We start from the raw sequence: 22,579 nt of genomic DNA, 5'->3' as shown, positions 1-22,579 counted from the left end.
TACATGCGCGAAAATTATGCGCGTACGGTTCGCTGTAGAATTCACGTTATTCCTATATAAAAGCAGTAAAATTTTCTTTAAAATTTTAAAAAAGACATTCAGTATAACAAAATAAATAGTGCCTGTTTGGGAGGATAACAGTTGAAATTGACACCCCTCGAAAACCATTGTCAACCTCCGCTTCGCGTCGGTTGACAATGGTTTTCTCGGGGTGTCAATTTTAACTGTTACCCTCCCAAACAGGCACTATTTATATAATACACTCAGGATCACTTAGATTAAACCTAAAGCTTATGTTTATATATCTTAAAATACATGATATTTATTATAACTTTGCTTCATGTACAATGGACATGTGATCTAACTGGCATAGCTTAGATAGGAGAAATAAGCTTGACAGATATACTGCAGTATAGACTCCAGACTCGTGCGTATGTCCAAAAAAATTTTCATGGTGGATATGTGGCCCGTAGCATCGTTTTTGGGAGGGGGCGAAAAAATCTTGACAAGCCAAAAAAAAGGGAATTCCCAAAATTAGGGGGGGGGGGGGGGGGGGTAGGGGGGTAGCATAGTCTACCACTTCATTTTTTGTCTCTTTATTTTGGTATTTCTTTTCAATTTTATTATATACTACCAAAAAAAGGGGGGGGGGCAACTCCATGATAATTCAATTTTTTCCATGTAAATTTTCCAAAATTCTTTGCTGTGTGAAAAAGTGCTACGTCCCTGTCCAAGGCCTATTTTCGGTAATTTTTGTATGTAAACCTAATAAGTTTGATGAAAAAACCAGGAATGGGGATTCCCCTTCCTTCAGATACATGTTATTTGACATGAGAAAGTTAAGTGCAATACAGTAAAAAAAAATTTTTTTTCATTTTATTTTATTCAAAAAACAGCTGTGAACAAAAACAGTATAATAATCAGTGATTAACATCATTTAACAATGAAAATACGAATCAATGTATGTACATTCATATACTTCAGTAAAGATTGTCTTGAAATGCAGCAAACATTAACAGGCCAGTTTTTAAATATTTGAGAAATAAATATACGGTACATGTACATGTAAATGTATTATTTCACATTTGGTTAATTTAATAAATTTGCTGTAAACTGGTTCCATGGAAATTTTAGTTTTGTGTGAATGAACACTTTGAGATTTCTTAGAAAATGCACCAAGCATGAACACATTACATATATACTATACTTTTTCCATATCGTGAGAACATATATCTTATGATCAGAAGCAACTAATCAAATATGATTAAATTGGAACAATAATATATCAAATTAAAGCAACAAAACAAAATTATTTGTGAACAATTAAAGAGATGAGATCATAAATACATGTATATACAATGTAGCTTTCTACAGTTTCACTGATAAGCTTAGGAATTCAAATACTGGTAAATTATGTAAACAAATAAACTAATACTTTGTACATGTATTCAACAAGAAACAAAAACAGTCATTACAGCTGGCAGTAACTTCTTCCTTATGAGTTGTTAGCAATGTGTTTTCGACAGATGGGACACATTCGTAACTTCTTTGCACAGGAGCTGCAGGTAAACAGGTGACCACATGGCTCAAACACAGTGTCCATTTTAGCGTCAAAGCAGATTTTACACTGGTTCTCAGCCCCTAAACCATGTCAAATCAGCCATTAATAGAAATTGAATGAAAAATTGGCTTCTATCCTTTTAATTACTGTGGAATCATTAAAATGCGTGGTGGCTCAATTTTTGTGGTATTTGTGGGTAGCCCTCCTCCACGAATTTACATCCTCAACGAAAGCAAATTTCAAAGGAGTTATCTTTGTTACTGAAACTGAAAACCGACGCACCCACGAAATTATATCCGCATGAATGGGCAAAAAACCAACAATCCTCGAAAATTGGCCCCCACGAATTTAAATGATTCCACAGTATACAGACTTTTAATTTATATCTTCAAATTTGTTTCGCTAAAAATCTATTTGTACTTCAGTAACCAATCAAATATTTTCAAACTAATTATTAACAAGAGGCCCATGGGCCACATCGCTCACCTGAGGAACAATAGGTATGATAAAATCAGCTTAATGGAGTCATAATACAAACTATCTGGACGATGTACAATAATACATGTAGATCCTGTATAAATAAAATCCATTTTCCCCTTCTGGATAGTCTTATGATTTTAATCATTAGTCCCTTTTCTAACAGGATGATTTTATAGTCAAATCACATGTTGAGTACTGCAGTTCTCAAAAGATCTTTAACAATTGTTTATATATGGGATATATACATGAAACTCTGAACCTTCTTGTGAGGCCAAAGAATTGTCCTGGGGCCAAAGTCTTAACAATTATAAAGAATCATCTGGCTGACTGAAGACTTTTAAAGATTTATTATAAAGATCCTTGTTTATATATGGAATATAAACCTACATCAAACTCTGAACCTTCTTGTGAGGCCAAAGTCTTAACAACTATAAAGAATCATCTGGTTGACTGAAGACTTTTTAAGATTTTCTATACATATTCCTATGTTAAACTTTGTCCCGCCCCGCATTGTGGTCCCACCCTACCCCCCAGGGTTTCACTATTTTCACAACTGAATCTACACTACCTGAGGATGCTTCCAAACAAGTTTCAGCTTTCCCGGCAGATTAGTTTTTGAGAAGAAGATTTTTAAAGATTTACTCTATATATTCCTATGTAAAACTTTAACATCCCCCAATATGGCCCCACCCTACCCCTAGGGATCATGATTTTCACAACTTTGAATCTACACTACCTGAGGATGCTTCCACACAAGTTTCAGCTTTCCTGGCTGATTAGTTTCTGAGAAGAAGATTTTTAATTATTTACTCGATATATTCCTATGTTGAACTTTGATCCCCCATTGTGGCCCCACCCTACGCCCGGGGATCATGATTTTCCCTAATTTGAATCTATGTTACCTGAGAATACTTCCAAACAAGCTTTCCTGTCTGGTAGCTTTTGAGAAAAAGATATTAAAGATTTACTCTATATATTCCTATGTAAAACTTTGAACCCTCCATTGTAGCCCCACCCTACCCCAGGGGGTCATGATTTTCATAACTTTGAATCTACACTACCTGAGGATGCTTCCACACAAGTTTCAGCTTTCCTTGCTGATTAGTTTCTGAGAAGATTCTTAAAGATTTACTCTATATATTCCTATGTAAAACTTTAACATCCCCCAAAATGGCCCCACCCTACCCCCAGGGATCATGATTTTCACAACTTTGAATCTATACTACCTGAGGATGCTTTCAGCTTTCCTGGCTTAATGGTTGAAATTGGCCCTTTAGTTCTTGAGAAGATGATGAAAATGTGAAAAGTTTACAGACAGACAGACGGACAGACAGATGGATGACATACCAAATGTGACCAGAAAAAGCTCACTTGAGCTTTCAGCTCAGGTGAGCTAATAAGTAATTGGTTAACTTATTGATTACACAATCCCTAGTATAGATAGGTATACACAACTGAACTTCACACAAACCTTCTGATGATCCTGGTTTTTCGCTGAGTGTATGGGTTAGGGCACTCCCTGCTGTTCCTGCTGCAGAACCAATCACTAAGTTTGAGAAAAACCCTATCCCAGCAGCCCCTGCAGATTGTAAAGTTGCAACCAACCCCCCGGCTGCCACACCGCCACCATTAGCAATGGCTGCCCAAGACATCAACTGTGAAGCAAATGATCCTGCCGCAATACCACCAGCGGTGAAACCTGCCGCAGATAAGGCAAGAGGTGCCGCTGCTACCGCAAGGCCACCAGCCAACACACCCCCACCTATCACCTTGGTGTAATGCCATAAATTGCCTACAACAGAATATTTTTTATAAAAATTGGATATCAAACAAGTACACCAAGAACCACATTTTTCTCCGCAGATCAAACTTGTAACTCTATGTCCATGCAGTGAAAAAAACCAATGCTTATGCACCTACCGCTACTCTCTTCCTGGACTTGTTTCATCAACGCCACCATCTTTTCATACTTCTGATCAAGTTCCTCTTTATTATCTGTGGAAATAATAATGGAGTTTTGATGTTAATATTTAAGCATTTCTTTCACAAAGACCACAATTCAAGTAATATGAATTTTATACCAATAGGGCCAAAAAATTTAATGTACTGGTCATGTTGGTCTCAGGCCCCATGCAATTAAATGACACCCAAACTTACCTGACTGACTAACTATAAAGGCTTCCTGCAGCTTGCCTCCAGCATCATATAGGACCTTATCATGTTTCTTTAGATTAGCTTTCACTCCATTATGTCCTGACTTGTCCAGTACCTTTTTCAAAAGGATTGGGGGCCTGTGTTTATTTTCCTCCACATCGAATACCAGCATCCACACTAAAGTAAAGATACATGTATGACCCTTCATGTAAACAAACTTGTATCTAAACTTGAAAGCCCATCTTAAAGGATACTTTGTGCCAAGTTTGGTTGAAAATGGCCCAGTTGTTCTTGAGAAGAAGTCGAAAATGTAAAAGGTATACACATGGACACTTGCCTGACAAAAAGGGATCAGAATAGCTCACTTGAGCTTTCAGCTCCGGTAAGCTAAAAAGGTGATAAAAACCGCTAACTTGGGCTTTCAGGTGAGCTAAAAACAATGTTTTACAGATATACATGCAATGGTAATTGAGACACCAGTGTTTGAGATACATAAGTTCAATTGATTATAAAAAACAGCCCAAAACAATACTGTATACAGGGATATTTCCGCCCCCTTCTTTTTCGCTCCTTTTGCCCTTGTTATATCAGCAGGCCAATTTAAGACTGACTGAATTCAGAACATTTTTTCAAAAACTGTGACGTATTAATTAAAAATATAGGAAATAGTATCTATTTTTTACTAAGTCTGTGCAAATTCAAGACAGGGCAAACCGCTCGTAAGTGAAGGAAGACTTGCTCTGTATACAGGGCTAAAAATTATCCTGTATAGAATACAGTTTAATATTTATCTACTGTGGAATCATTAGATTTCGTGGTAGCTCAGTTTTCGTGGAATTCGTGGGTACCTCTCATCCACGAATTAACATATTCCATGAATTAATAAATTAGGGTTACAAGGTCATATTTCCTATGTACGTTTAAGAGAATACACAAAATTACGTCCCCACGAACCTGTAATATCTAAGCAATCCATGAAAATTGGCCCCCACAAAATTTAATGATTTCACAGTATGTGTACATACTTTTTTTCTTTAAAGGTGTTAGTGCTTGTCTCCTTTCTTTCATTCTTTCACATTCATTTCGTGATGATTCCTCTAGATAATCTGTTGAAATAAACATTCAATCCATATTAAAGTACAAAAATAATGAGAGACCTTTTCCCTATCATTTAAATCACAAAGTCAACAATTCAGACAAGACTTAATTAAAAACTATAAATCATAATTATCCCAGTTTTCATCTTCTTTTTTATTTTAATTTATGGGGGTGGGTGGGGGATGAGATGGATGTTAGCTGTATCGGCTTGAGGTGTTAATAAATTAATACTGATGATATATGATTTTTTTTTTCATTCATTCTCCTCTCCTCCTTCTTTGATGGCATCTTTCAGATGATTAAGGCAAACAAAAGCTTACCTGATCCTTTAGGTGTCTCGCCTTCTTCATCATATGGGTCCAAACAGAATTCATAATTCTTCCGAAGATTCCACTCCATCCCGCCTTGTATTTCTAGAAGAGAATATATGAGAGTATGTATACATGTGTGACAGTCAGACCGGTTCGAATACCGGTACCAGATAGCTCAGTTGGTAGAGCACCTGAATACAGATTCAGAAAGCCAAAGTTAGAATCCCGGTCTTGTCCGTCATTATTTCTCCCATCCCGTTACATTTGGTGCCGTGACCAACCCCTGGAACTGACAGGTGAACTCCTGCCAGGGGAAGAGCCTGCATGGGAAGATCTTTGAGGGCGAAGATCATTTAAGGGGGGAGGAATGTGACGGTCGATCGGTTCAAAAACCGGCGCCAGATACTGTGGTTTCATTAATATTCAAGGGTATCAATTTTCGTGGATAAAGTGAAAATCACAGTTTCAAGGATACGTAAATTCGTATCCTATGACCTTTTCAATACAAAATGTTAATAGAAATTGCGTTTCAATGAACATTTAATTTCATGGATCAACTTAACAACGAAATCCACGAAAATTGGTATTCAACGAATATTGATGAAACCAAAGTAGCTCAGTTGGTAGTGCACCTGACTATAGAGATTCAGGGGGGCCGGGTTCGAATCCCGGTCTGGGCCGTCATTGTTTCTCCCATCCTGTTACACATGTATCAAAGAATATTTACATTTAATTGTGTTTTTCCATAAAATTCTGTGATCTAAATGCAACAACTATAATCACTGGGTACTCCAAGGTTAAATTGACGAGTTTTATTATGACGTCACAAACATTGAACACTGTAAACAGCAAAGTCACAAGCGGAAATCAAAATTCACGCTTGTGGCTGTTACTGTGGCTCTTCCATTAGGATAAGATTTTAAGGTATAAATCACATTTGCAGACAAGGTAAGAAGTTAAAAAATGTAAATATAAGCATTAAATCATGATTTTTTTAAGTATACATGCAGTCTCATAACTGCAGCAATGTGTGCATACAAATTTTCATGACGTGCTAACGGACGTTACCGTAGATTCCTAATTTAACGTGAGGAATTAATATCCGCATAAAATTGTGAGAAGCACATCTTGCGAATTTTAAAACCTCGCTTAAATTTTCATGATGTGCTAACGAACGTTACCGTAGATTCCTAATTTAACGTGAGGAATTAATATCCGCATAAAATTGTGAGAAGCACATCTTGCGAATTTTAAAACCTCGCTTAAATTTTTCGGCTATATGTTAATTATAAGAAACTATGATAAAAATTTGGCATTCGCGATTTTTTGTTCTCGCGATTTGATGGAAAACGATTAAATCGCGGAATTAAGTACTCGCGTAAAATAAGGAATTTACAGTACTCAACTTGTATGCACACACCCGCCGCTGCTGCAGTAATGAGACTGTATACTTAAAAAAATCATGATTCAATGCTATATTAAGTATAGTATATTGAAAATAAAACAGATGTTACTGCCATTAACTTTCTTTCAATTTACTGGTACAAAACACGGGGGCTTAAATGTGTAGAAAAAAAAAAGTCCTCAAGAAAGTACAGGTACATGTTCTTCAGAGGTTTTTCCTCCGAGGTACCCACTTTTTTAAGGATTTTTTTTTCTACACAAGCCCCTGTGATTGAAAGTACAATTTCAATTGTGAGATATTTATCAAATGGTCATCATGTTTTTTACAATGAATTCCAGGGAACAATATTTGCAGAGGAAGTTCAACATTGCCTTGTTTGACTAGTTCCCCACTTTCTGGTCATTGTACAAGTTTTAATATACCTCAGTCGTAATCAATCTTCGTGTTCAATCATTTACTTTTGCTTTCGAATTGGATTCAGAGAAACCTCAGACCGAAAGTAAAAAATATTAGGCCTACTCTGTTCACTTATAGATTCGCATTTTATCTAATAGATTAGGCAATCTAGCATTGAATGCTTGAAAAATAAAAAAAATAAATGTAAAAGGAAATATTATATAAGCCTATGTCTAATTCATAAGAGATGGCTTCACCTTTGTTAGACCCAATCAGTTAGTTCGAAACTAATGGTACTTGACAAAATTGTGAACTTTGTTATGTTTTACACTTACAGTCAGTCAGTCAGTTTGTTTGTCAACAAAGTTATATGGTAGTGCCTTCAACATCATTGCAATGCCATCGACAAAAGGAAGAAGTAAGCTTTTGTACTTTTGTTTTATGTGAGAGCCCTTATATACAATTGTACATGTATGTTATTAGCTAGCCTGATAGGTTGATTTCGACCCCCCCTCCCGCTCCCGCGCTCTCCGAAGGTATTGTTTAATGTTTCTCCACCCTTGATGTTTTTATGGTTTAATCCGTGTGATTTTTGTTTAAAATTGAAGATTAATACGTAAAAATTCAAACTGAACTTAAATACATGTATTGATATGTTGCTAATATTTTTTTCATGCTGTAGGAGTTTTTTTTTTTTTTACTAATTTCTATATTATAAATAAAGCATTTTTTTTTTTAGAAATTAATTGCAATCCTTTGTTTTATGTTTTTAAACATTTTAAGGCAATTTAAACTGGCCGGTATAAAAGCTAATCTTAAAATGTGTAAAAACATGTCATTGGCAAGTATAAACCAAAATATATTGGCAAAAACCATGCATCACATAACATTTATATTATAACCGATAATGGTAAAATATTCCGGAATGCTCACAATGACGTCATGCGACAATCTAAAGACCTTAAGAAACGAAAAGGTGAAAGCTCGAAAGCTCAATCAATTCTAATAGCAACTATATAAGCATGCATGTTTGTTTAAATTAAGACACTTGATGGCATAAATCATGCACAGGACTTGGCAGTTTTATCTATCAAGGTATTTCAGGCACGTACGTAGCATCGATTTTGAAAGTGGGGGGGGGGGGGGGGCAGACTCATCCAAAAAATCTTGACATACAAATTTTCATCAATTAATTCACACGACTTTCATATGTATAAATGTATCACTGTATTTAGTAATACCTATTTGCACGACGGTCGCGTTAATAGACGGTCTTGTATATATCATCGGCCTTGCTACACTCACGAAGCTCATAGATGTTGTTTACTATAAACTGTGATAGATAAAACAATAGTAAATTGCCACTGGTTTAAAAATATTCATGTTCGACAAATATCTACTGTCAAAAAGTTTGGTGCACATTTTGGTCGTTATTTATGAAATGCAAAGTTCTATCAATAAGTTGCTCAAGGCCTTATTTTGAGTGGTGAATAAATGGTCGTGGCCATTTTTAGACTGTATTGATCTCCATTAGAAGAAGAGTTCTGTTTAAAGATTTAGGAAAATACTCAAATCTAAAAGCTAAAATATATCAAATTTTTTTTTTTTTTTAAATTTTAGTTTATACATGTTATTGCTAAAAAAAAATACCCGATGCATCTTCGCTAGCCAAGGGTGACGATGCACTCTGCTACTCTTTTCGTGAAAAGAGTAGCAGAGTGGATCGCCACCCTTGGCTAGCAAAGATGTACCCAATGTAACGAAGTTGGGAGGGGTATAATGTTTTTTTGTTGACCACTTAGCCTCCTTAGGCAACTAATTGATAAAAATTCAGATGCCTGCATGAGGTGTATGATTTATATAGATTTTATATTTTGTTTAATAAAGTCTTTGAAAGAAGATTTTTAAGATACAGTGCATGTTGAAATCCCTTCACGATAACGGCGGTACTGCTCTCTTGCAGGGCAAAATGATATACTTTGCCGAAATTTCAGTAAGTAGATAATTAATGACGTTATTGACGTCCAAACCACGTCATTTTGCCCTGCAAAAGAGCAGTACCGCAGTTACCCTGAAAGGAGTGTGAAAAAATTCAGAAAGAGTTCTACATGTAGCTGTTATTGGTGCATTAATATATTTCAATTTCTGTGCTTTTCGTAATATTTTTTAAACTATGTGCTTTTAGTGTGGGTACTCGTAGTCTTTCTGGAAGAAGATGTGCTGAGTCATCCGATACGTCTGGAAGAGGTACAGGACTCGTCTGGTCGTAATGGAGTGGAAGCTGATCTCCAAGTAGGAAATAGGTGTATGGCCAGGTATTATGTTGGAGACCAAATGCATGCGGCTCTAATTTACAAACGATCAGGTCAGTTGTAAATTCCTGGATGAGAATGATATAGTTTATCATATTTTACAAAGGTGATATCATTAATCTTGGGTGACCACTATTCATAAATTTCATCAGTGACCTTTTTCCGTGAATTTACATCCCTACACTTTTTAAAAAAATTTATTTACAGATTTTTTTAATCTTTACCTCAGAGAGTGGTCATGCCCCCCCCCCCCCACCCTTATGAATTAAGGCATACAGTTTTGCACTTGTTTGTTAGTCAGTATACTGGCCATCGGATCAGTTTCTTAGATTAAGCATAAGCCAAATTTTGTCACACCAATATCTAAATTTGACATATATATTATCATGTAACGTAGTTAGGGGATTATATTCCTAGTTTCTTTAACTTTAAGTTCATATTTTTTGTTTACACTATACAGCTTGATTCATTATGATAATTACTGACAAAATGAGTGTGCAGATTATAAATTTAAGGTACATGTAACATCTGTAATGCCTCTGCTTTGTTTCAGTTATTCTGTAATCAGGATTTGTTCAGTAATAACCAATATATACCAGGCCCCACCGTCACCAACATTTTCGAAGCACTCAACTCAGTCCTCAACTCAAATTCCTAAAAGAAATTAAGTACCGGTACAAACATTTGAGATAAAAACTCAGACTTGAGGCTGAGTATTGACTTGAGGAAAGTTGGTGACGGTGGGACCAGGTATTACAGCTTCATTATGAATCATTAAACAAGTTCTTGAATAAATGCAAAGTGATTTATTATTTTTATTTTGTACTAAGAGAATCCAGAAGAACTGAAAAAGGAATATGAAAAAATAATGGAGATGATGAAACAGAGACCTAAGGAAGAAAGTAAGTGCATGAGCACTAATCAGTATTGTTATATTCATTTAGAATCAATCAGTGTCAATATTTTAAGATATTGAAGATCCATAACATATTTAATTGAATACAGCTGGACCTGGCATGTGAGTCTTGCCCTATTTACTAAAGCGACCTAAGCTTATTTCTCGGTCACCTGAGTCACTTAATGTTTTGACAATTCTAAAAGAAAAAAACTGCTTTAAAATAAGCTATTTTATGACAATAAATTATTTTATTTTTTAATATATAAAAATGACTTTATGATGTCATGTTATGGAATTGAAGGCATTTGGATCAAAATGAAAATAATATCTAGTATAATTTAAGGTCAGTGGCATTTGAGTAATTACATGTATTTGTTTAACTTAGATATGGTAGTTTGATTTTTTACATCAGTTTTGTAAAAATATGTTGTAGGTAAATTTTGGCATTACTCTAAGGTGATCGGTGGGGGCATGTTGGTTGGAGGCCTTGCGGTAGCAGCAGCTCCTGTTGCTCTGTCTGCAGCAGGCTTTACTGCAGTGCCTGCTGCAACCACAAGTGGCACATTGGCAGGAACTCTGGCTGCGCGGTTGATGTCTATGGCAGCCATGGCCAGTGGCGGCGGTGGTGCGGCAGCAGCAAGCACAGGGGGATGGTTTGCGGCTGCACAATCAGCAGGGGCTGCTGGTCTATCAGCTACCACAAACCTTCTGATTGGCTCCACGGCTGGAACACTTGGTGGTTTTTTCGCCTCTCGGTTTGGTAAAAAGAATACATCTGAACAAGGTTTGTATGGATGTTAAGGATGGGTACATACAATGTACAAATTAATATGGCTAAATACCGATAGGGGATCTGTGGGCATTGTGTAAAAATGTTCAGGTTATGTGTTTTATAGGTCAAGATCTAGTGAATGATTCCAGAGGTCTTTTTGGTGCTAGAACCATTATGACGTCAAAATTGATTTGATGAATCTTTTCCTGTATTTTACGCCTTTAAAGGAATTATGTACAAAATAAAACAATATTTTGACAGTCTATATTTAATCACGGGAAAAGTAATCTCGGAACCTATATTCAATTTGACATCATTTTAAAGAGGAGGTCAAGAGCTTGTTTAATTCCGTTTTTGGAGAGACTGTAGGCGATCTAGATATATTTCATTTGTCAAAGATGACAAAACTCTGAGATTTGTTACCTTTATCATAAAGCATCATTGAAAGAATTTATATCTTGAATTTTATAAACCTGTAGGCACCTTTCATTTATTAGATCTTGACCTTAAGTTCATTTTCACTAGAGAATGAACATGTATTATGATTTGGATCGACCAGAATGACTAATGATAAAATTTTCATATATCATATTATTTTATACTTTATTATAATTAACATATAAAGTAATTAAGTATTTCATCAAATATGATGATTTTGGTATCATGAAGGTGATATGTTTTCTCCATGTGGGCTGAGCACTTTTTAATGTTTACATGCAGGCATATAAAATAAAGTTAGTTGTTGGATGAAGATGTAATTAAGCCCTTGAAAGAAATTTGTGCTTGAAATATGAAGTTATTAATTTTTACCCCCCTCCCCCCCCCCAAAGTTAACTATGCATACGTATATAAATATAGAGTTATCAGACTGAAATTGTGAATAATCTTTTCTTGTATACAGGACAGTTACCAGATAAATCGCAGGGACTACCGACTGGAACTAGGAATGATATGAATGACAACCAGACCTTCAGAAATCCTTCTTTTGCAGAGTCCAGGAAAACCGCCGATTTATTAGCGGACATTTACCAATCCAACAATATTCAAACATCACAGAGAGAAAGTTGCTCTTCCCTGGACTCTACAGATCAAAATCAAGATGAAGAGTACTTGAGTGCTAATATCCAAAACATTAGCTTGAAAGCAGGTAATTTTATTTTGTTCTGACTTCTGAGTACCTTGCCTGTTTTGAATAACTTCAGAGAGTGAAGTGTTGATATTCAAAACATCAGCTTGAACAGGTAATTTTTACTCAACCAATGAGATTTTCAGTTTGTAAATGCTATTGATTGATTGGATGATTTTAATCTTAAATGACTAATCAAAAGCTTGGATTATTTAAAATGAACTTTTAAACAACTTTAACTTTCTGCTAATATTTTAACATTAAATATGTCAATCAGTCAATTATTTATTCTATCGATCACTTTAATCAATCTTTCAGATGAAGCTGAGCAATTACATTGTCAGAACCAGCATCTCCAGGAGGAAGAGAACCAGTGTAAGATCTGCTTGGACAGTGAGATGGACACTTTGTTTGAACCCTGTGGTCACCTGTGTACCTGTAGATCCTGTGCAAGCATGTTAGAGTGTGTCCCATCTGTAGAAACCACATCAAAAAGCTACACAGAGTTTACAGGTCCTAGGTACACAGCAGTCCTGGTTGTCTGGCATATTCATATCATCAGAAATCTTGACAAAAATTCCCAAAATCATGAAAATTCCAATCCATTGGGGGCTAGTATACCTACTATGACTCTAATTTTCAATATCACTATTAATATTTTAATCTTTTTAAGGTATGTTTAGAAACAATTTTGTTTTCTTCAAGAAAAAGTAGGGGGGGGGGGGTCTGAACCCTCCCTGATGCTATGTTCCTCATGGTTAGGTCTTACTTTGCAAATGTTTTATCGCCATGGTCTTAGTTTGTTATACAAACTAAAGTATAATGTTTTCCACTTGATAATTTGCAAATTGCTTGATACTCACTGTCATGAATCATATATCCTGAACTGATATAATGATCAGACGAGTTCTTTGGAATTGCCAGATGTCTGTATCAGAAACAACCAAAACACCAAAATAAACAAACAAATATTTAATAAGAAAAAAAATACATACAAGAAAAAAAATAAATGAAAGAAATATTAAACCAGATTCTAAAAGAGAGAGTCGACTCTAATTTCAACAACAAATCTTTAAATTGACTTCAAAACAAAATATTCTTTCCAAAATTTTAACACTTAAATTGATTCACATATATTTAGATGTTCAAATAATTTCTCTAAATTCGTTTATCAACTTTCAAATCAATTTCACAAAAATATCACTACAATTATACGAGAACCAAATATTCAAAACAATGAAAGTGAAATTTCAATAAATTTCGTCACATTTCCTTTCCTGGTTCCTCGGTATATTTCCGGTGACTTTTCACCCAAACCCCGGACATCACATAGACCAACACACGGACACACAGACACACGGACAGATGACACAACCGTTGCTCCGGTACGTTAGGACACCACAACACAACACACATATACCAACGTCTCTAGCGTAGACCGCTCCCGGTCACCATACACCATACACGTACATCGACGCCACGTGTCCCCGATATGGATGGAAAATGGCGGGTCTGGCGCTCCGTACTCGTCTCCGACTTTGTAGTCACAATTCAGCTGGTATAAACCGTCATCCCCTTTAACACAATTTCTTGAAAATAGAATGGAATATACTTGAAACAATTTATCGTTAGTGTTCAGTTCTAAAATGACAATTTTCCATTCGAACACGTGCTTTTAAAACTAAGCTTTCTAACATAGCAAACAAACCAATTAAACATACATAACATTAAAAAACAAACAAATACCTTGAAAATGGTGACAAACATTCGGAAATGAACAAAGTAGGGAGAATTTCCCAATCTTGGTGACTACCACGTGCCTCTAAATAGACACACGTCCACTCTGCTGGACTGCACGGACTGGAGTGCGGTATTTAAAATTAGCCGTGTACACGTCACTCCAGTGACAGGTTTAGAGAGTAAAAAGAAAAGCGGGAAATTCAAACATATATATTTACAATCATATCAAGTACGTTACAAACGTCCCCATTTAGAAGACTAATGCCATTAGTCCGACCAAAACTCTAACGAACTTGATAACACTAAATGTCAAACATACAACACAAAATAACAAACCATCTCTAAATATTTACACAATTTCAAGAGGATGAATCTATTCTCGACAAATAATCTGCAACAACATTATCTTTCCCCTTTACATGAACAACCTCAAAATTGAACTCTTGAAGTGTCAAACTCCAACGAAGTAACCTCTGATTTGTCATCTTTATTCTATCTAGCCACTGCAGTGGAGCATGATCAGACTCAACCACAAATGATCGACCTTCAAGAAAAACTCTGAGCGACTTAATACTCCAGATAATTGCAAAACATTCTTTTTCAATCACTGCGTATCTCTTTTCAGTATCTGACAATTTCTTACTGAGATAAAGAATTGGATGTCTACCATCTTCAAAATTCTGTTCTAATACCGCCCCAACTCCACAATCTGATGCATCAGTGCGCAGATAGAACAACTTACTAAAATCTGGACTACGCAACACTGGGTTACTAGCTATAGCATTCTTTAATGAATCAAAAGCCTTCTGATGTACTGGAAGCCAAACTATCTTAGAACAACCTTTCTTTCTAGTAAGATCAAACAAAGGTGAAGCTAGTTCTGAAAAATGTGGAATGAATTTCCGGTAAAAGCCTATGGTCCCTAAAAATGATCGAACATGCTTTTTTGTAGTAGGAACAGGGAATTTCTGAATTGCCTGAACTTTACTTTGCTTAGGAGAGACAATACCTTTTCCGACCACATGTCCCAGAAATTCTAGTTGATCAAACCCAAAACAACACTTACATGGCTTTGCAGACAACTTTGCATCCCTCAATCGCTGGAAAACTACTCTCAAATGCTGGAGATGATCGTCCCAAGTCTCACTGTAGATTCCAATATCATCTATAAAACATTGAACAAATGAATGCAAACCATCGAGAACTTTGTGCATCAATCTGACAAAAGTTGCAGGCGCATTTACCATACCGAACGGCATTACCGTGAATTGATAGTGGCCCATGGGGGTCACAAATGCGCTCTTCTGCTTTGCGTCCTCATCTAGCGGGATCTGCCAGTAGCCTTTTGTAAGATCAATTTTGCTGATAAACTTTTCTCTACTCACCTCGTTCAAAAGGTCATCCATGCGCGGCATAGGTCTTGGATCAAATACAGTGATACTATTTAACGCTCTATAATCACAACAGAATCTGATAGAAGAGTCATCTTTTCTTACCAAAACCACTGGTGACGCATAAGGGCTTGTTGAGGGTTCAATAATACCAACCTCGGTCATATTATCTATCTCTTTCTGCATGCGTTCCCTCATTGCGTAGGGCACATGATACGGCTTCTTATGGACGGGATCGTCTGACTTAAGTTTTACTGAATGCTGAACTACATCTGTTCTGTTGGGTATATCGCTAAAAACATCATAAAACTCATTCAACAAACCTCTTAACTGACAAACCTGAGTATTCGACAGTGTATTGGAAAAAATTACATCTTCAGCCCCTTTTTGAAGTTCTAACGAAGGTGATGCTCTGTCGTTAAATTCAGAATCGTAGTCCATACTCTCATACACACCTCCCAGTATGTCAATAGCTGATAAATGTTCTTTCGACAAGTCTTGTTCACATTTGTCCTCACGATCATACCATTTTTTCAGCATGTTGACATGAAATACTGTCTCTTTGTTCCTTTTCACCTTAACTCTGTAGTCAACATTACCGACTTTCTCTGTTATCTCGAATGGACCTTTCCACTGTGCAAGTAATTTTGATGTATTAGATGGTAGCAATACTAAAACTTTGTCACCTACCTCGTATTGTCTTGTTCTAGCTTTCCTGTCGTAATACACTTTCTGCTTGTGCTTTTCGACTTTTTCCTTCTCTTTTGCGAGCTCTGTGCACTCCTTCAATCGCTCCCTTGTTTCGAGTAGGTAACTCAGAACAGATGACTGACAATTCTCTGGTTCTTCCCAGTGATCTTTCAGGACTGCTAAAGGACCTCGTACCTGCCTTGCAAAAAGCATTTCAAAAGGAGAAAATCCAGTGGTTTCGTTTGGAACCTCCCTATAAGCAAATAGAACATAAGGAAGATGTTTGTCCCACTTTGAGGGTTCTTTGACCGCATATGCCTTCAACATTTTCTTTAAAGTGCCATTAAACTTTTCCACCAGGCCATTTGTTTGAGGGTGATACGGAGAACTTACCAATTTACTCACCTTCAGTAATCTACACAGTTCTTTTATCAACTCGGACATAAAGTTACTGCCTTGATCTGTGAGGATTTCATTTGGAAAACCCACGTCAGCAAATATTCCCATCAAGGCCTCTGCTACTGTCTCCGCCTCTTGGTTTTTTAGAGCTACTGCAATTGGATACTTTGTAGCATAATCTACACATACCAAAACAAATCTGTTCTTGGATTCTGTCAATGGCAAAGGACCTACAAAATCTAGTGCAATTCGCTGAAATGGTTCGTCGATAGTAGGTATACTTACAAGTGGTACCTTTTTCACTCTTCCTTTCGCCGTACCTTTTTGACACTCTGGACAGGATCTGCAGTATTTTGATGTGTCTGAAAAAATTCCAGGCCAAAAGAAATGCTGTAAAATCCTGTTTCTGGTCTTCTTTACTCCCATATGACCCGACATAGGAATGTCATGTGCCATTTCAAGTGCCAACGACCTGTATTTATGGGGAAGGACAATCTGAAATATGTCATTTCCTACCTCACGAGGAAATACCCTGTAGAGAATCTTGTCCTTGAGAGTGTAGTATGACTGACCTTCGTCTGGCTTTTCAAATGTCATTTCCCTCACACGTGTCAGGCTAGGATCAGTTTCCTGCAATTTGATCAATGTCTCTGTATCACAAATGTCAAATTTTAGCTCACCATCATCTGTCTTCTTTGGTCTAGGCTTCGTTTCCTCTGCTTCCAATCGAGTCTGTGCTCTTGTCTGAACTGCCAAACAGTCAGCTGGTTTCTCAACTTCCATTTTCTCGATCTTGTCTATTACGTTTCCAAGTATGACGTCAGCAAATGGAGAATCTAAGATAAGAGCAAACAATTTACCTTTTATAAATAGCGTATCTATCTCTACACACGCTTCTTGGCATTGTTTCTCGGACCCATCAGCAAGAATTATCTTCCTTCCTCTCCCAGTCATTTGCTCCTTCTCGACTAGACGACTGTGGACGAATACAGTTGAACAACCAGTATCTCTCAAAACTGTTGCCTCTTTACCTCCTACACTTCCCCTAGAAATATCCAAACCTGGTACTGAATTATCATCTACATCTTTTGTATCCCCTGTACTTACACCAGGGAGTTTGACCAACGCTGCACTTGTATACAAGTCAGGTTTTCCCCCCTCTGTATGTTGCTTATTTTCGTGTTCTGACAAACACAACCCAAGCTTACCAAACTTCTTGTCCTCGGGTTTTCTATACTGTCCTCGGTTGTAAAGAGAACAGTCTCTCTGGATATGCCCAGGCCTCTTACAATAGTAACAGGCTCTGTCTTTGACCTGCGGGCCTTTTCCTTGTTCAGCTTTAAATTGCCCCTGATTTACATTGAAATTACCTTGAGAATTTCGATCTGTTCCATTTTTGCGGTTCCCTCCGAACGTCAACCTTTTGTGAGCTGTTTGATAGGCCTCAACCAAATCGATCACTTCCTTAACATTCTTTGGTCGATGTTCATGAACCCATATCTGCAAATCTTTATCACAAAACTTAAGCAATTGCTCTCTCAACACCAAATCGTACAGACTGTTATATTGCCCATGAATATCTTCTCTTTCACACCAGTGCGATAAATACTTTTCTGTACGTACCTGATAATCCTTGAATGATTCATCAGATTGTTGCCTTGCCTGTCGAAACTTTTCTCTATAAGCTTCTGAAGTTAACTCATATCGTTTGAGTATTGCCTCCTTAATCTTATCATACTTACCACTTTCACCATCGCTTAGACGAGAGTAAGCTTCCAATGCCTTACCTGTCAATAGTGGTACCAAATGAATAGCCCATTCAGACTTATCCCATTTATGCAACGCTGCAAGTTTCTCAAATGATCTCAAAAACACATCAATATCTTGACCTTCTTCCAACTTAGGAAGCTTAACATGAGAATTCTGGACAGATGAACTACCATTTAATTTCCCTCCATTAGCTCTAGCTACCTTTAACTCTTCCTCTTTCAATGCTAACTCCTTAACCTTAAACTCATGATCCAACGCAGCTTTCTTCATCTCACGCTCAGCCTGTCTCTCTTCCCGTTCAATCTTTCTCTCTTCCCTGTCCTTCTCACTCAACAACTTCAACATTTCTAAACAATCAGACAATGATGCCCCCTTCTTAATCTGATCATTAACCCACGACGGTAACTCCGACATGATTCAACACCTAACTGAAACAGAGATAGTAAGGCTGAAATTAGAGCAGGACTAGAGAAATGAAGAGAAAATACTCACAAGGGATGGGTGAATTCTGCCCACTTTGTAAAGGTTGTAACTAACACAGCAATCAAAGCAATCCCACCGCTGCCACCAAAATGTCATGAATCATATATCCTGAACTGATATAATGATCAGACGAGTTCTTTGGAATTGCCAGATGTCTGTATCAGAAACAACCAAAACACCAAAATAAACAAACAAATATTTAATAAGAAAAAAAATACATACAAGAAAAAAAATAAATGAAAGAAATATTAAACCAGATTCTAAAAGAGAGAGTCGACTCTAATTTCAACAACAAATCTTTAAATTGACTTCAAAACAAAATATTCTTTCCAAAATTTTAACACTTAAATTGATTCACATATATTTAGATGTTCAAATAATTTCTCTAAATTCGTTTATCAACTTTCAAATCAATTTCACAAAAATATCACTACAATTATACGAGAACCAAATATTCAAAACAATGAAAGTGAAATTTCAATAAATTTCGTCACATTTCCTTTCCTGGTTCCTCGGTATATTTCCGGTGACTTTTCACCCAAACCCCGGACATCACATAGACCAACACACGGACACACAGACACACGGACAGATGACACAACCGTTGCTCCGGTACGTTAGGACACCACAACACAACACACATATACCAACGTCTCTAGCGTAGACCGCTCCCGGTCACCATACACCATACACGTACATCGACGCCACGTGTCCCCGATATGGATGGAAAATGGCGGGTCTGGCGCTCCGTACTCGTCTCCGACTTTGTAGTCACAATTCAGCTGGTATAAACCGTCATCCCCTTTAACACAATTTCTTGAAAATAGAATGGAATATACTTGAAACAATTTATCGTTAGTGTTCAGTTCTAAAATGACAATTTTCCATTCGAACACGTGCTTTTAAAACTAAGCTTTCTAACATAGCAAACAAACCAATTAAACATACATAACATTAAAAAACAAACAAATACCTTGAAAATGGTGACAAACATTCGGAAATGAACAAAGTAGGGAGAATTTCCCAATCTTGGTGACTACCACGTGCCTCTAAATAGACACACGTCCACTCTGCTGGACTGCACGGACTGGAGTGCGGTATTTAAAATTAGCCGTGTACACGTCACTCCAGTGACAGGTTTAGAGAGTAAAAAGAAAAGCGGGAAATTCAAACATATATATTTACAATCATATCAAGTACGTTACACTCACTACAGACATCTTAGATTAATAGTGTTAACATTTCAACTTCAAATTCATGTTATGTACATGTGCTAACCAAAAGTGAATACTTTTAAAATGCAATGTTTTTTAATGTCGAAAACCTAAATGACCTCTATAGCTAATCACAGCAACTGGGGATATATACTCTAGTCTGTAAGCAATGCTCTTTAACTTTTTAAGTTTTTAAAAAAATTTTTTTTTAATAAAAAGGTCATCAGGGTTACTTGTAAAACCCTTTTCATCTGTAGTTGTTTATAGTTTCCATTGTTAGTGAACTCGTTAAAAGTTCTTAACTTTTAATGATCTCCGATCTTCAGTAATGTTGGTTAACTCTAAATTATCCGGAATTTTTTTATTCATACCATAAATCTACCTTTTAAATATTTATTTTCAATGATGTTTGGTTGTGATCTTTTTTTTTTGAGGCACATATCATTCACTTTGTTTAGTTATTTAATTGACATCATTTTGTGTATCATTTGATAGTTGTATTATACTCAGGTGACTGTCAAGGTCCATGGGCCTCTTGAGTACCATTCAAATCACAGGCACTGAACATTATTATATAAGTACTTGTATTTGTTTTTTCTCATTGTTAAATAACTATATATACAGTATACTAGTAGTATACAGGGTGTTTTTTTTCATAAAGAGAAAAATAAACAAGGCCAGGTTCCTATGATTCAAACATTTTATTATGTTGAAATCCTCAAAATACAAAATACATGTATTATCACCCGCAGTTGGCCTCAAGGAACTTGCCGTTTATTCATGACATGTAGATTGAAGTTTCTTTTAATACCATGGAACTATATTACTTTTGAATATCTAATTTGCTTATTTGTTTCAGATTATTCATGTTTTATTTGCCTGCATGTTGTTTAATGGCTAATTTATATTACACATGTATGCATGTACTTGTTATTTGCATATATTTCATATTCATTTGTAGAATTGCCATCATCAAAGTTGTATTATTTTGTAATATTTGTGATTGCAAGTCTTTTAGAGGATAAAAGGGATTAGAAAGTTGTTATTATCAAATTAAACAAATGCAAACAGTGGCTTCATATTCATATTAAATATTCTGTTACCTTGAATAGAAATGAATACCAATTAATAAGAATGAAGCTGTTTTTGATATTTTTTTTCTCTGTGGGTAAAATGATGAGTACCGGTATTTGAACACGACTTTCAAAGTTTTTTTGAAAGAGCGCTAATGATTAAAATTTGGTCATATTAAAGTTTACGAGCTGTTGCTCTCTCAATTAAGTTATATGTACCATGATTTTTAAGGCACAATTAAAGGGTGAAATTTCCCCTCTTTACTACATACATATGCCTCTCTCTCTCTCTCTCTCTCTCTCCTTTTCCTCTTTCATTATGACGTCTTGATTGTGATTGTGTTTATTTAGTCTAGTAACCAAAAACAGGATAAAAGCTCTGTAATTCAAAAAAATTTTCTTGAAAAAAAACAAAACCAAGTAGAGTTATACATATGTACTCTTACGTGGATTTAAGATATAAGGGGGATGGGTTCGGAACCCGCTGAAAAATTCACCAGGCTGAAGCTAGCAGTCACTAACTGTAGCCACCAAGCCCATAGACTGAAGCTTAAAGCCAACGAGGTAGTTCATCAAAGTACTGAGAGTACTCGAACAGAAAAATATATTTTGCTTTATTATCGGCATATTTCAATTAATATAAAGAAAATTTATGCTTGAATAATTCTCTGAGCATTGACAACTTCTGAGGCAGCAAAGCTCGGCTGGATAAAATTATCAATGCGTTTGTGTCTAATGAATTCAGTTGAATATTGGTATTTGTCTATTCGTGTGCTTAAAAATTGATCCCCAAATCTTTTTACTTTTCTCCAAAAATAACACGCATCGAAAATCATAAAAATCCTCGTATTATTTTTATGGCTTACAGCCATCTAGTTGCCGGATAATCTTTACGGCAAAGAGTTCAGTTATCTGAACATGCGCGACAAAAAATAGTTCTATTCAAATATTGCAAAGTTAACTGTTTGTTGTTTATAATAAATATCTTTAAGCAAGATTATATTTTCCATATGTTATTATCACTTATGTTATTGTAACCAATATGAATTGACTTTATTTAAATAAACTCGAAATCTTACGCGAATGAATATTTACTGCAGTGTTTTCCCTAGACCGTTTTTGCATAGAGGTATAGGCCCCCGCAATGCATCACACAGTGCCGTCATGCTTTCCGCTATGCAAACTTACATGTATTATAAGCAAAAATCTTTTCCCAATTATTTCAGATCCTAACAGTGATAAGTAAATGTAAAGTTGTCGTTATTTCGTTCAATCTTCATAAAAACGTTTGCACCCGCAGAGAGCT

At 36.1% G+C, this 22,579-nt stretch overlaps 3 protein-coding genes across 4 annotated transcripts; 1 reads left to right on the top strand and 2 right to left on the bottom strand.

Annotated features, from left to right (window-relative positions):
- Positions 1-858: 858 nt before the first annotated feature.
- Positions 859-7,684, bottom strand: LOC105343065 (uncharacterized). Of its 2 annotated transcripts, none has more exons than XM_034463608.2 (7): positions 7,663-7,684; positions 5,614-5,706; positions 5,221-5,301; positions 4,199-4,372; positions 3,962-4,036; positions 3,513-3,833; positions 859-1,641 (listed from the first exon to the last, which is right to left on the bottom strand). In XM_034463608.2, the coding sequence occupies exons 2-7, from the start codon at positions 5,690-5,692 to the stop codon at positions 1,496-1,498; spliced, it is 876 nt and encodes a 291-aa protein (XP_034319499.2). In that variant the 5' UTR covers positions 5,693-5,706; positions 7,663-7,684; the 3' UTR covers positions 859-1,495. The 2 variants fall into 2 exon arrangements, with proteins under 2 accessions (XP_034319499.2, XP_034319496.2); XM_034463605.2 differs by lacking the exon at positions 7,663-7,684 and adding an exon at positions 7,432-7,564.
- Positions 7,670-13,227, top strand: LOC105343064 (uncharacterized). Its single transcript, XM_066086454.1, has 7 exons — positions 7,670-7,823; positions 9,591-9,770; positions 10,548-10,619; positions 11,049-11,399; positions 12,289-12,534; positions 12,832-13,124; positions 13,219-13,227. Exons 1-7 carry the CDS (start codon positions 7,802-7,804, stop codon positions 13,225-13,227), a joined length of 1,173 nt encoding a protein of 390 aa, XP_065942526.1. The 5' UTR covers positions 7,670-7,801.
- Positions 13,228-15,888: 2,661 nt separating this feature from the next.
- LOC136275978 (uncharacterized) lies at positions 15,889-18,917 on the bottom strand. Its single transcript, XM_066086444.1, has 2 exons — positions 16,017-18,917; positions 15,889-15,921 (listed from the first exon to the last, which is right to left on the bottom strand). Exons 1-2 carry the CDS (start codon positions 18,915-18,917, stop codon positions 15,889-15,891), a joined length of 2,934 nt encoding a protein of 977 aa, XP_065942516.1.
- Between the last annotated feature and the right edge of the window lie 3,662 nt (positions 18,918-22,579).

Source organism: Magallana gigas, chromosome 1 (assembly GCF_963853765.1).
Source record: "Magallana gigas chromosome 1, xbMagGiga1.1, whole genome shotgun sequence".
Taxonomy (NCBI): Eukaryota; Metazoa; Mollusca; class Bivalvia; order Ostreida; family Ostreidae; genus Magallana; species Magallana gigas.
The sequence above is the reverse complement of the archived record's forward strand: the minus strand, read 5'-3'. Positions and strand labels throughout refer to the sequence as shown.

Bases quoted from the DNA above. Each gene is read 5' to 3' on its own strand.
- LOC105343065 (XM_034463608.2), bottom strand. From the start codon at position 5,692: ATGGAGTGGAATCTTCGGAAGAATTATGAATTCTGTTTGGACCCATAT. The intron at 5,302-5,613 runs GTAAGCTTTTGT...TTATTTCAACAG, and splicing joins CGAGACACCTAAAGGATCAG to ATTATCTAGAGGAATCATCA. The intron at 3,834-3,961 runs GTAGGTGCATAA...ATTCTGTTGTAG, and splicing joins AGTCCAGGAAGAGAGTAGCG to GCAATTTATGGCATTACACC.
- LOC105343064 (XM_066086454.1), top strand. From the start codon at position 7,802: ATGCCATCGACAAAAGGAAGAA. The intron at 10,620-11,048 runs GTAAGTGCATGA...AATATGTTGTAG, and splicing joins ACAGAGACCTAAGGAAGAAA to GTAAATTTTGGCATTACTCT. The intron at 12,535-12,831 runs GTAATTTTATTT...TCAATCTTTCAG, and splicing joins AAACATTAGCTTGAAAGCAG to ATGAAGCTGAGCAATTACAT.
- LOC136275978 (XM_066086444.1), bottom strand. From the start codon at position 18,917: ATGTCGGAGTTACCGTCGTGGGTTAATGATCAGATTAAGAAGGGGGCA. The intron at 15,922-16,016 runs GTAATTTTTTCC...TATACCCAACAG, and splicing joins TTCAAAAAGGGGCTGAAGAT to AACAGATGTAGTTCAGCATT.